General features: G+C 45.5%; 1 protein-coding gene and 1 pseudogene across 1 annotated transcript; both read left to right on the top strand.

Annotated features, from left to right (window-relative positions):
- Window positions 1-1587: 1587 nt before the first annotated feature.
- On the top strand, window positions 1588-2109 carry LOC142426625 (S-phase kinase-associated protein 1 pseudogene; annotated as a pseudogene).
- Window positions 2110-8507: 6398 nt separating this feature from the next.
- LOC142425487 (granzyme H-like) lies at window positions 8508-13450 on the top strand. The gene is made up of 5 exons (XM_075530740.1): window positions 8508-8765; window positions 10123-10267; window positions 10699-10834; window positions 11009-11257; window positions 13214-13450. Exons 1-5 carry the CDS (start codon window positions 8579-8581, stop codon window positions 13373-13375), a joined length of 879 nt encoding a protein of 292 aa, XP_075386855.1. The 5' UTR covers window positions 8508-8578; the 3' UTR covers window positions 13376-13450.
- Window positions 13451-14368: the final 918 nt, after the last annotated feature.

A 14368-nucleotide genomic window follows, 5' to 3' on the forward strand; every position in this document is an offset into this window, starting at 1 on the left:
GTAAAAGGAAACAGAGGAAAGACCTAGGAAGCAAATCAATGGATAGAGGTTTAAACATAGCAGTGTACATGTATAACTACATTTATCCATAAAAATAGAGGTATTAGCCTATATACATATATTTATATGGCAATACACTGATGTAGTGGATGGACTTTGGGCCTCTGTTCATACCCTTCCTCAATACTAGAACACTTTGTTCTAACAAATCGGCAGTCTGAGATGTTCACCTACCACCACCACCCCAACACAATTGCCGAAGACAAAACAGATGCATAAGCAAATGTGGTGAAGAAGGCAGAGGGTGCCTGGCTATTAAAAGATACAGGGTCTGGGCTCTTAAGGCTTGAAATTTCAGAGAAGCAACGTGTCCACATGGAAGAAGCACACCACCGGTGTAATCATAAGGAGTCATAGGGACCAGGTAGTAGGCATCAACAGACATATAATAAACAAACAAAACCATATTTTTGAAAATGAGGGTTGTGAAGCAGAGATCCAAAGCCCATCTGTAGACAGTGGAACAATCCCCCCACAGAGGGGCCACAGGGAAGGGATGAGTCACCAGGGTGCAGTAAAGCATCAGTGAAACACACTCTATTCCTCTGGTTCCTTGAGTCTCCCTCACACACACCCCCACTGACTCCCACTCCTATGACCCCAGCACTGCTTCTCAATTCAGACTAGACCAGAAAACGTGTACAGGTTTAGATAAGAGATGGGAGCTCATGACACACAGATTCCAGGAACAGGAGTGGGAGTGGTGATACCAGAAGGGTAGGGGAAGAGGGGGAGAGGAAGGGAGAAAGGGGGAAACCGATCCCAATGAGCGACACATAACCACACACTCCTCTCCACGGGGAAGAACAACAGAAAACATGGGGGAAGGGAGACAGCGGTCGGTGTGAAATGAAAATACTAACAATGTACAATCTATGAGGGGGGATGAGAGAGAAAAAGAGGAGCTGATCCCAAGGGCTCAATAGACAGTAAATGTCTAGAAAAGAATGATGGCAACATAGGTACAAATTCACCTGATTCAGGCAATGTATGGATTGTGATGAGTTGTAAGAGTCCCCAATAAAATGAAGGGGAAAAAGGGGAAATTGTGCATAAAGTTATGTATCACAGCATTATAATTTCAAAAATTTGAAAATCACCGAGAGATAACCCCTATGGAAAACTATGAAGTAGGTTAAAAGATTTTTTAGGAAAAATAGTAAAATAGGAATCCTGGCTGGAGAAAATGGTTACCAAGTCTGGTTGCTAACCAAAAGTCTGACAGGTAAGTGCACTCAGAGGTGCCCTGAAAGAAAGGCAGAACTCTTAACTTACAAAATGCCACCCATTGGAAACCCTAGAGGATGCTCTACTCTGACACAACTGGGGTCTCTGGAGTCAGAACTGACTCAACAGGGACTAGTAACTGATATAAAAAGAGAAGTCAAGGGCTCAATTAGAAAGCAATGTTTAGAGTGGCCTTGTTCTCTGCCTTTCTCTGCGCTAGCCGCCGACGCCCCCCCCCCCCCCCCCCCCCCGCCCATGCTCGCCAGCCTTGGGCCTGCCGCCTCCAGAAGAGAGATCACCATGCCTTCAATTAAGTTGCAGAGTTCTGATGGAGAGATATTTGAAGTCAGTGTGGAAATCGCCAAGCATTCTGTGACCATCAAGACCATGTTGGAAGATCTGGGAATGGATGATGAAGGAGATGATGATCCAGTTCCTTTACCAAATGTTAATGCAGCAATATTAAAAAAGGTCATTCAATGGTGCACCCACCACAAGGATGACCCTCCTCCTCCTGAGGATGATGAGAACAAAGAGAAAAGAACAGATGATGTCCCAGTTTGGGACCAAGAATTTCTGAAAGTTGACCAGGGAACACTTTTTGAACTTATTCTGGCTGCAAACTACTTAGACATTAAAGGTTTGCTTGACGTTACATGCAAGACCGTTGCCAATATGATCAAGGGGAAAACTCCTGAGGAGATTCGCAAGACCTTCAATCTCAAAAACGACTTTCCTGAAGAGGAGGAAGCCCAGGTGTGCAAAGAGAACCAGTGGGGTGAAGAGAAGAGAGACGCCGTGCCTGACACTGTAACACTGTGAGGATCATTCCAAATACTAGTTGCACCGCTGTTTGTAACTGTTGATATTAGACAAAACAGTAGGCAAATGGCAGCAGCAAATCTATTGTATTGGCAGAATATTGCTCTCATTGCATGTGGAGTATGGATTCTAAAATGTATAGCTGAGGTTCTCCTGGTGTGATCAAAAGTTTTGTTTTTCTCTTAATAAACTGAACTGTGGTTCTCTTTAGAAAGTGGCATTTGGGGCTTTCCCTCTTTTTGTAAAGTGATGTCTGCCTAGTTTGCTGTCTAGTTAACTTGAGCAACCTTTTAAAATTAGGCAGTGTAAATAAAACAACATGCAAAGTTTGCAGAAGTAGACTTAACAAAAGTATTATCTTTATTTGTGTACTGGGCACCGGAAAGGGGCTAGTTAAGGTACATAGTCTGCATGGGATTATTAGGATCGTTGCCGGCCCCCTAGAGTTGAGGAGTACCCCTGGTCTGGGTTAGCCTGTATGTAGCAAGACTCCCTTAACTGAATCTGAGGACAGCCAGATACTCAGTTATCACCCAGTTTATGTTTTTGTGGTGCGAAATGTAACTAGACAGTTTGTTAGCTTTTTAATTAAAACAGACACTTAACTCAAAAAAAAGCAATGTTTAGACAATGAGGATGGCAACATATGTACAAATATGCTTGATACAATTGATGTGTGGAATGTTATGAGAGCCCCCAATAAAATGATTTTTTTAAACAGAAAGAGGAAAAGGAAAGAGAACTAAGGAACAAACACACTTAAAATGTATCTAAAGCATTTAACTGAGAAATAAAATTCAAAATTCTCATAAGCCAGATATTCTGAAGCTATTGAGACAAGATAGACTCCCAAAATCATTCCCCTGGGGTAATCTTTACAGTTTAAACTAAAAATAGCCCCTGAAATATTTTTAAACTACACAATAATTTAGCTTACTTAATAAACAATACCTACCTTTCACATCTCGCTTTTTGAAAACACTATTCATATAGGATCAGTTTGACACTAGTAACTTGAAAGATGAAATAGAAAACTTATGAAGCAGTCTGTGAGTTAATGGAGGAGGGGTCATTGTGAAACAAAGAGGAGAGATTACTTGCACAACTTGAAGAATGTAACCAATGTCACTGAACTGTACATGTAAAAATTATTTTTGTTGTATTTCTGCGTATTTCTTCAACAACAAAAATAAAATATTTGAAAATACATTTGGCTAATAAATACCAGTTTGTTAGAAAATGTGGCATATAAGTTCATTTAAATTCTAAGATAACAAAAGCATTATTGTCTAGCAGATTAGAAATGATTAAAAATACATAGGTGTTGGGCTGCTAACCTCAAGGTCAGCAGTTTGAAACTACTAGATACTCCTTGGGAGAAAGATGAGGTGAGGCTGCCTGCATGCGCGAACCGCGAAAAAAAAAAAAAGATGAGGTTATCTACTACCGTAAACATTTATAGTCTCTGAAACACATAAGGGCAGTTCTATCTTGTCCTATCCTATAGGGTCATTATGAGCTCTACCCTGTCCAATCGGGTCATTATGAGTCAGAATCAGTAAGAAGTTTATTTTGTTTTGTTTTTAAAAATAGATTAATCAAGATTTGCAGAGGTTATAATACGAATGGTGAGTTTTATTTCATGCAAATTATGCTCAATTTTAAAAGTGAGAAAAAATACCATAATACTCCATGTTGGTGTAGGTGTGGTGAGAGAGTTAGCTTTATAAACACTCTGTGAGCTTCCTCAGAAGTAAGTTTTCAATATGAATAAAAAACTTAAATTCTTACAGTTTTGATTCAGCAATCCTCCTCCAAGAATTTTCTTTTTCTTAGAAAAATTAGACATTCCCAGTGTTATTTATGCTAACAAAAAAATTGCCAAAAATACAAAATTGTCTACCAACAAGTGGTTCATGCTTTCACTTTAAATGATGCATGTAAATAACAATAGTAATAATAATAGCAGTAGCTGTTTCCATGCCAATGTAGATAAGTATGTCCTGACATGGAAGAATATGTACCTCACTCTGTTCACCTGATCACCTGATCTCCCTACTGACCATTTTTCAGTTGTTCGAGTTTTTAATATTTTCTGTTTTCTTTCCAGCTGGGGTTTGTCTTATTTTATTTGGTTATTGTTGTTAGCTTTTTTGACTCTTAGTTTTGTATTTTTGTATGTTGTTTGGTACATGAAATCCAGGAGGGGTGACCCTACAGCAACAGTAACTGGAGGGTATGGCAGGGAGGGTGCAGAGGAAATGGAGAGCTAATCACAAGGAGTACAAGAAAAGAAGAAAATGTTCTAAAATGGATTTGTTAATGATTGGACAACACTGCTTGATAGGATTGAACTACTGAATTGTCTATTTGGATGATGTTCCAATAAACTGTTCATTAAAAAATTAAAAACCTTTGCACTAAAAAAAGTGCCACAATCCCTTTTAATTTAAAGAAATGTAGGTGGAATCTGGTCTGGAAAGCTAGTTGTTGAGGGGACTGCTTTCTCAAACATGGCTTTCCCTGGTGTTTACTGCCGTGGGCGGGGGGCAGTCTCTTGCTCCTCCCAGTGGGAGAACTTGAATTTCCCTCCTACAAAGGGTTTCTGTCTTACATAGTTTTTTTTTCTGCGTTCACTAGTTTTCCTTTATATTCAAAGGCAAGACTTTTATTCAATGTTGTTTCAAAACCATTAAGCATAATTTTCAAGGAGTAAAGACAAATCAGGTAATTTACATGGTTTTCCCATTGCTTAGATTATTTTTTTTAATTCTTCCAAACACCATATAAATTACTTGCACGCTCAATTCTTATAGCTAGGAAAGAAAGGCCACAATGAGCTTCACTCACAGGTTTCAAGAGCATGAGGGAAGTGTTGAAAGGAAACTATTTTCCATATATATATATATATATATATATATATATATATATGATCACAAGTACTTAAAATACACTGGTTAAAGGTGAAAGTCTGTGGGAGCTAGTCAAATGATGATTAATGTTTTTTTCCTCTTATGTTGGGGATTTTCTTAACCTATCTTGTCACTATCATCAGAACAAGAGAAAACCCCTCACTGCGCAGAGGGTACCTGGACTCGTGGAAACCCTGTGGTCTAGAAGAGAAGTCCCTTGCAGGGCTTCTGAGGCTCTCACTCCTATAGGAGCAGAGAGCAGCTGGTGGTTTGAACTGCCCGCCTTGCAGTTCACAATCCAATGCTTGACGCACTGCGCCACCAAAGGTCCTTATCATCTCACAGGTCGTTTTCTCTTTAAAATACTGGGAAAACAAAATTCTCAAAAGTAACGATTTGCGTTAAGGGAGGGCGTTTAGACTGGAATTGGGTCTTTTGATACATAGTATTCCTGATAGAAGAAAATGAGATAATATAGAAAGTATGAAAGTGAGAACTTAAGTGGAGCTAGGCTGAGGTCATCACGGGCTTGTTTTGATAACAGGGCTGTTGTTGTTGTTGGTGCCGTGGGGTCAGCTCCGACCCACAGCGACCCTGTGCACAACGGCATGAAACCCTGCCCTCTCCTCACAATCGCCCCTGTGCCAGAGCCCGTCCATGCAGCCACTGTGGCAATCCACCTCGTCGCCCTCCACTTTACCAAACACGATGTCCTTCTCCAGGGACTGGTCTCTCCTGACAACATGTCCAAAGTGTGTAAGACCAAACCTTGCCATCCTTGCCTCAAAGGAGCACTCTAGCCCCTCTCCTTCCAGTCCAGTCGGTCTGTCCTGTCAACAGTCCATGGTACTTTCTATGTTCTTCTCCAGCACCACAGTTGACATGCATCGTCTCTTCTGGATCTTCCTTCTCCAAGGTCCCACTGTCACATGCATCTAATGCAATGGAGACTTCCACGGCGGAGTCAGGCGCAGCTTAGTCTTTGAAGTAACATCCTTGCTCTTCAATACTCTAAAGAGGTTTGGGGCAGCAGATTTGCCTAATTCAATAATCTTTTGACCTCTTGACTGTTACTCTCATGAGCATTGATTGTGGATCCAAGTAAGCAAAATCCTTGACAACTTCAACTTTTCCTCCATTTATCATGATGTTAATTATTGGTCCAGTGGTGAGGATTAGGGTCTTCTTGACATGGAGTTGTAATCCCTACCGAAGGCCACAATCCTTGATCTTCATCAGCAAGGGCTTCAATCCTTCTCATTTTCAGCAAGCAAGGTTGTGTCATCTGCCTATCGCACATTGTTAATAAGCCTTCCTCCCATCCTGATGCCACACTCTCCTTCAAATAATCCAACTTCTCTGATGATTCTCTCAGCATGCAGACTGAACAAGAATGGTGAGCGGATACAACCCTGCTGCCCACCTTTCCTGATTTTCAACCCATGCAGTATGCCCGTTTGTTCACACAACTGCCTCCTGATCCACGTACAAGTACTGAATGAACACAATGAAGTGTGCTGGGTTTCCCATTCTTCTCAAAGGCATCCACAGTTTATTAGGGTCCGCACGGTCCAAGGCCTTTGCGTAGTCAAAGAAACACAAGTAAAAATCTCTCTGGTGTTCTCTGCTTTGAGCCGAGATCCATTTGCCATCAGCAATGATGTCCCTTGTTCCATGTCCTCTTCTGCATCTGGCCTGGACTCTGTCAGTTCCTGTCGGTGTACTCCTGCAACCACTCTTGGAGGATCTTAAGTAAACTTTTACTTGTGTGAGAGATCCATGACATCGTTCTATAATCTGAGCATTCCACCTCTCTTTGGAATGGGCACAAATATGGATCTCTTCCAGTCATTTGGCCAAAAAACTGTCTTCCAAATTTTGTGCCATAAACAAGTGCTTCTTCCGCTTTCTGAAACATTTCAGTGAGCATCCCTTCCACTCCTGGAGCCTTGTTTTTGGCTGATGCTTTCAGTGCAGCTTAAACGTCTTCCTTCGGCACCATCGGTCCCTGCTCATATGCTACCGTCTGAAATGATGTCATGGAGACTAGTTCTTCCCGGTACAGTGACTGTATTCTTCCCATCTTCGCTTGATGCCTCTTGCTTCAGTCAATAGCTTGCCTATGGAATCTTCCAAACAGAACTGGATTGGGGCTATTTGGAAACAACAACCCTTCACTTCCATCCCAGTGAAATCCTCAGCATCGTTTAGCAAACATTTTCTAGGGACCTACGATATGTATAAGGAGCTGTGTTTTCTCTGCGGGTTCTAGACACTGGTCTGCTCACCATCTGCCTCTGCTCAGAAGGAAGAGAAGTTTGCCTGCCCTTTAAAGAATGATAGTCGCAGAAACCCCGCGAAGGGTCTTTTCTAGTTGACATGGACTTGGCAAGGGGGTTCCTATAACCATGTTTTCAGTTGTCATCAGGTGGATTCCAATTCATGATGCCCCCGTGTGTTCAAGAGTGACACGCCAACAGAAATAACATGCACTGGGCCTATGGTATCACAGAAGTGGATCTCTGGACAAAGCGATCAGTCGAAGGACAATCATTGGTCTGCAGTTGCCAGACACACTTTCTCACTTCTGAATGTGCCAGCAATTTACTAAGTTGGCCTTCCTTGGGTGAACCAGCCCTTTCCCATTCTGGTTTCATGGAATTGGGTTAGGCCCCGCCAGCGCACACAAAGTCTTCAGTCACTCAGGGATTCAACTTCTTGGACGATGATGATTGCTTAATTTAGGTCAATAAAAGGCAGCTGAAAATTTTTGTCAAAAACCTAGGGAGAGATGGCCACTTTTACTCTACCCATCTATCTGCATTTCAATAATGCATATTAAAAACTTCCCTAGAAAAGAATCTCTGATCCATGGGTTGCTATAGGGGATTAGTGATAGGTAGTGGCCCTGCTCCCTGACTGTCTTAGGAGTCCCTCCACATTGGTCCTCACCAGACCATGCTTTGGTCACTGGTGGTTCCATCTCTTCCCCAAGACAGTTAACTCTCTAAGGAAAGAAGACACCTCTCCAAGATGCTTGGTCCTGACACAGAAAGGAGCCTGCATGCGCAACTGCTACGGAAATAATTCTGACAGACGTCAAACAAACCAAGAAAACCTAAAATCTGTACAGAAGTAGAAAGCTTCGCCATTCTCCCCTGGAGAAGCTAGTGGTTTTAAACTGGTACCCTGTGTGAGGGTGTTGGCAGCACTGATTTCCGGGACTCTAGCACCTCCGCGAGAGAAAGGCCGGTCTTTGTGCTCTCATCGACAGATACAGGCTCACAAACCCTCTGAGCAGTTGTAGCCCGTCCGACGGGGTTGCTATGAGTCGTGATTGACGCGCTGGCAGTGAGTCTGGCTTCCGTTTTGAGTACCTCTGTTGGGTAATGCTACAATGTACTGCCCCCATCTCGGATCATCCGGGCTGCCTCTGAGTCATCTGTTGTTGGCCCTGATGTGGTGACGACCGGATCCCCCTCAGAGCACCCAAAGAGCATAAACTGCCAGCGGTGCTGAGAATCGTGGTCAAGAGCAACACTTGTAAAAAGCTTTCTATGATTAATCACCACAAAACCAGAGGAGACCATGAGATCACCAAGCAAACCCCCACCCTCTTCCTCTCGGAGATGCTAAAAGCCAGCCAAGAAGAATCACCAACAGCCCTGACTGGCAGTCTCTCGGAGAAGATGCAGCTGTCCCTGCTCCTACTGGCCTTTCTTCTGGTCCCTGGGGCAAATACTGGTGAGTGACCACCCCCTTCCTCCAAGGCCCCACCCCTTCCCACAATGATCCCTGACCCCCCGCTCCTTCTGCACAGTCCTGATCCATTCCCACCCCAGCTCCCAGGGGACGACTGCTCACTGTTGGAGAGGGTGAGGAGGGACAGACGGCCACAGGCCCCCAGGATGAGACTGGATAAGCTCAAAGCAAGAGGAGTAGGGGAGAGCTTTGTTTTTAACCTTACTTTATTGAAGGTATTTTTTAATCATTTTATTTGGGGGCTCTTACAGATCTTATGACAATCCATCATTTGATTGTATGAAGCACTCTTGTACATGTGTTGCTATCAACATTTTCAAAACATTTCTTTCTACTTGAACCCTTGGGATCAGCTCCTCTTTTTGCCCCTCCCTCTCCTACCCTCTCCCCATTGTGTATCCTTGATCAATTACATATTATTGTTGTTATCTGTGTCTTACAGGTCCATGGTCTCCCTTCACCCACGGGGTGGGTCATATATCCAACCTTGTGATAGAGCTCTCAATAGGACAGATAAAATCTTCAGGAACAGTAGTGAGAGGAGCAATATCATGAGGGCAGGGGGATGGTGGAGGGGCAGGACGAAAGGGAGACTCTGTTTTTAAGAGGAGGCAGGGGTACTATTCCTTCCCCAGGCTCTGCAGTTGTCATCTAGAGAGTGGGGTTTTCAAAGGCATGTATGACAACTTATGGTTCGCTGCAGTGGGTTGAATGAGCCTGGCTTCTGTGCCTGGCAGGGAAGCCCAGCATGCAGACGCCCCTACAGTTGGGGGAGCTATTGTTCCCTCAGCACTGTTTGCCTTTGTTAAGCCCCCAAACCCTCAGTCCATTTCTCTAACTCCTCAGACCTCAGCATGTGGCCTCATTTCAAGGATGGACCATTGTCTGACCCCAACTTTTTTTGCTTTCCAGAACCTCACAGTAATCTGGGGCTATGCCTTTATGTAGCCAGTGAACCTTTCCTGGGCTGTGAGAAAGAGGTTATACGCTAACTAGATACCTGTCCAATAGAAAGCAGCACCATCCTGGGTCTCTCAGATTCTCAAGGGGGCTCTGAGACTTGGAAACTAGGAACAGTCACGATGGGAATTTTCTAGAGCTCTGGGCTTTGCTGTCCGTAAGGCAGCTAAGGCAGCCTCGGCTATGTGCAAAAGAAAGATGACAGGCCAAAGACTACTTTCCCTAGTTCAGAGGGAAAAGTCGAGCCCCCTCGCTTCAGCCAGCCCACCTCAGGCCACCCCACACTGGAAAATGCCCAGAAGCTTGGCACTGAGCAAGCAGATTCCTGCCTGCCGGGGGGGCTCCGTGGTGTGCGTAACAGACCAGGCTTCTCCTACAGGGGACATCATCGGGGGACATGAGGCTGCGCCGCACTCCCGTCCCTACATGGCATTTCTTAAGGTCTCGGGATCAAAGTCCATGAAGTGCGGCGGTTTTCTGATCCGAGATAACTTTGTGCTGACGGCCGCACACTGTTGGGGACGGTGAGAATCAACAAACAGCCCACGCTAGCTCCTCGGGGAACCCCTGCCCCTTTCCAAATGACCCCTCCTCAAATGGGCTTGGGGAGCTCCCAGAGACTGAGAAAGAGGGCAGCTAATTTTGTGGAGTGGGTAGCAGGTCTGTGCTAGAGGCACTGCTGAAGAAACAGAGCCCAGACAGACCAGGGTTTTTATACTTAGAGCTGGGAGCATGCACTAGGGGCCAACATAAAAACAAAAATCATTGTACATAGTTTCTTGGGAGTAACTGATCCCTGAGAAATACCAGTGGCTCCAGCATCCCATCTGGGCCATGAGAAGCAGAGGGCCCGCCAGTCCCCATCATTTCCTATCAACTAGAGTGCCGGAGCTGTCACCTGCTCTTCCCAGCCTCTGACCTGCAGCTCCTGTGACTCCCTCTGCTCTCTGTGCAGCTCCATCAACGTCACCCTGGGGGCCCATAACCTCAAGGTGCAGGAAAAGACCCAGCAGCACATCCCTGTGAGACGAGCCATCATCCACCCAGGCTATACCAAGACGACTTTTCTCAATGACATCATGATACTACAGGTAAGGCACGCATCTCTGCTGCTCTCTGCTCCCCTTAATCCTGAGAGTCCTTCTGTCCTTCCCACCCTTGCTGTTTGACTAGGCCTTGGAAGAGCAGGATTACAGAAGCTCTATCAAGATCTTCAGAACTAGCAGGCAATTTCCAACGGAAAACTTCTTATCTCTCCCCATCAGCTCAAGACAAGGGCCCAACGGACAGCAGCCGTACGCCCACTCAACCTGCCCCGGAAAATGGTGAGACCTGGGCAGGTGTGCAGTGTGGCTGGCTGGGGCCAAGTCTCCATAGGCATTCCTACAAGCACTCTTCATGAGGCGACACTGACTGTGCAGAAGGACCAGGAGTGTGAGCGCTTCTTCCCCAACTACAACGGTACTACTGAGATGTGCGTGGGGGACCGGAAGAAGAAGATGGCTTCCTTTCAGGTGAGATTCCTAAACTGACTCTGAAGGAACCCTGGTGGTGGAGTGGTTACGCATTGGACTGTGGTTCACAAGGTCAGCAGTTCAAACCCACTGCCTGCTCCTTGGGAGAAAAGCAAGGCTTTCTACTGCTGTAAAGAGTGATAGCAGTGATACCTCTTTGATGTTGATATTGCCAGTCACATTATGGTCCTAATCTTCTAAAGTAGTTAGATAATTAGAAATACAAGAAAAAGTTTTCCATTATAACAAAAATTCTTTGAAATTAAGGAAGCCGTTCTAGTGGGGGGTTTTAAAACTTTTTTGATACTCACCAATTAAATAGTTTCCAATATTCCATCACCTCCTGAAATTTTCTTCCACTACATCTTTGACTCTTATTTCTACTATGCTCATTCGGGTCTGTTTCTCTACAGTCACTCACTGCCATCAAGTCGATGCCAGCTCATATCAACCCTGTGGGACTGGGTAGACCTGAACGTGTGAGTTTCCAAGGCTGTGACTCTCTATGGGAGTAGAAAGTCCCTCTCCCATGAGGAAGCTGGTGGTTTCCAAATGCTAACCCTGAGGACTATAGCTCAATGCATAACCACTCAAGACGCAGGCTCCTTCTTTTACTAGGAACTATGTGAACATGATTGCCTTTCCTCCCCGTCACGGTTGGTTGGTTTGCCATCTTAAAATGAAAGAACTTGTTGAGCCTGTCCTCGACAATTCTAGTGGATCTTGGAAGATCCCAACATGGGTTACATGTTGCAATACGAAGTGCAAAGTCAAGAGTTCAAACGCACCAGGCCCTGTTCAGGAGGGAGATGAGGCTTTCGGTTCTCATAAAGATTCAAGTCTTGGAAACACAAAGGGGCAGTTCTACTCTATCCTATAGGGTCCCTCCGAGGCAGAATTGACTCAATTGGTGGGAGTGGGTTTGCTTGCTTGTTTGTTTCTTATTGTTGTTTACTTCTGTGTTTAGTGCGTACTCAATATTTCCACTGAACATTTTTCAATTCCATACCATTTTCCTTTCTTTTTTCCTTTTTCTTTCCTTCCTTCCTTTCTCTATTTCATTTTTTTAACTTTGTATTTAAGTTTGGGTGGGGTTGGTAAAAAAAAAAAAAAAAGAGTTACAGTCTCAGAAACTCAGCGGGGCAGCCTACCTTGTCCTAGAGGGTGACGATGCGTCCACATGGACTCAATGACAGTGAGCTCGGTAGACGGACTGTGGGGAGAAGAATTTGGTAGGAAGATCTGGGATCTGGAGAGTCAAGCAGTGAGGCGATCCCTTCACCTCTCAAAAAAAAGAGGGAACAGCCAAGCCAGGAAAGCCACTAGGAACTCTACTATCCTACCAATAGTTACTCTGAAAAAGGTGCTCTTCCGGAAGGAGGACATTTCAACGCCCTGCTCCCCCCGAGGTTCTTGGCTCGTGTAAACAGCTGGCATCCAGCTACTCATCCAAGGCTAGTGGGTGAAGCCCCACAGGGATTTTCTGCCGACACGTTCCTACTCTGGAACATATGGGATCGCCCTGAGCCTAGCTCGAAGTGACAGCAACTGTTCTCTGTGTTGTCTGCCGCTTTTTATTAGTTTATTTGTTTGTTGGAGGCGGGGAGATGTCCCATCACAGGGCACACATCCTAGAAAGCGCTTTCCTTCCATACGAAGTAGTGAAAATAAGCAGCAATGCATGCGCAGCCAGTCACCTTGGTTAAGGGAGGGTGTTCTGGGTGGGGATCAGCCGCGCACGCCTTGCTGTTTTCTTAAGCAGCCCCCTGCAACTAAAGGCCTCACAGCCCCTGACAGAGAGGATCCTGGAACTAGGGGAAGAAAGTAGGCCCCAATCTGGGGTGGGGAGCAGTAGCAACAATGTCCGGGGTCAGAGTTGGCCCCTTCCCAGAGCGTGGAGGTTTCCAGGAGAATCGGGAGGAAAGCAAGCTAAGTTCTTCCCCTCTCTGTTCACAGGGCGACTCCGGGGGTCCCCTCATGTGCAGCAACGTGGCCCAGGGCATCGTGTCCTATGGATGGAAGGACGGGACGCCTCCACGGGTTTTTACCAAAGTCATAAGTTACCTGCACTGGATACAGAAAACCATAAAACGTGCCCAACTCCAGGAATCTGATTGAGACCCTAAATCACGACTGACTAACATTTCTGGGAGGCCAGTGCCATAATAAATGTGTCTAAGCTGAGCGGAAAGAGTTGCTGTGTCATGTGTTCATTGACCTTCTATCAAAGGTGCCAGCGCATGACTAGAAGGGCAAGGGCGTAAGTCTGCTCCGGGTCCTGCTTTCCCTCTTCTCCCTACCACATTCCCAAATCCCCATGCAAAGTGGTTATCCAGCTTCTTCCAGCCACTCCTTTATCTCTAGGGCCTGCTCTTCTGCTGGGCTGAGACCGAGCATCTCAAGAGGAAGCATGGCCTCAGACGAGCTTTTTACCTCCTTCTTCTGCACTACAGAAAGAAGGGATGGCCAGTGGGTTCTGGAGACCAAATAGACATATTCTGGGGCTCAAGGAAGAGCATTTCTCCCACTCTCAGGAAAACTGGCAGCTTTGGAAAGGGGAGTCCTTGAGAAACCCCACATTCTCCCCTGAGTTTAGTTTCCTTCACTCTCTTGCCTGCCAGTTCTAAGCCTAGGCCCTAGCCCAAGCCAGTCCAGCCTCTAATCTCCTGGCCAACCTTCATTAACCACTGAGTGTTCTCAGAATTCATCAGTATCTATCCTCTTCAGGCCAGACTTATCTCGTCTCTTCCTCATCTAACCACCTAGGACCCCAAGACTCTGAATGCTGGCAAGGCCTTTCCACTGGCCTACTGGCCAGCTCCCACTCCAGCCAAGAAGGGCCTGAAGGCCCAGGCAGGACTCCTGGAAGACAATCCTGGAAGAGTCATTCTCCCAAGTTCTTGGCTCAAACTCTCACCTAGACTGAACCAACTCAACACCCCATCCAATGCCACATCTAGCCCAGTCTCTCCCATCAGCTCAGAGTGCAGTTGATCACTCAGTAGCCCTTTCAGCCTGTTCTTCTAGGTCACTGCTGGCCTCTAGGCTAACACCCCTGGCTGAGAGCATGGACTGGGCCACCCTTGTGAGGTAGCAAGGGCTCCTTTCTGC

Source organism: Tenrec ecaudatus, chromosome 14 (assembly GCF_050624435.1).
Source record: "Tenrec ecaudatus isolate mTenEca1 chromosome 14, mTenEca1.hap1, whole genome shotgun sequence".
Lineage (NCBI taxonomy): Eukaryota > Metazoa > Chordata > Mammalia > Afrosoricida > Tenrecidae > Tenrec > Tenrec ecaudatus.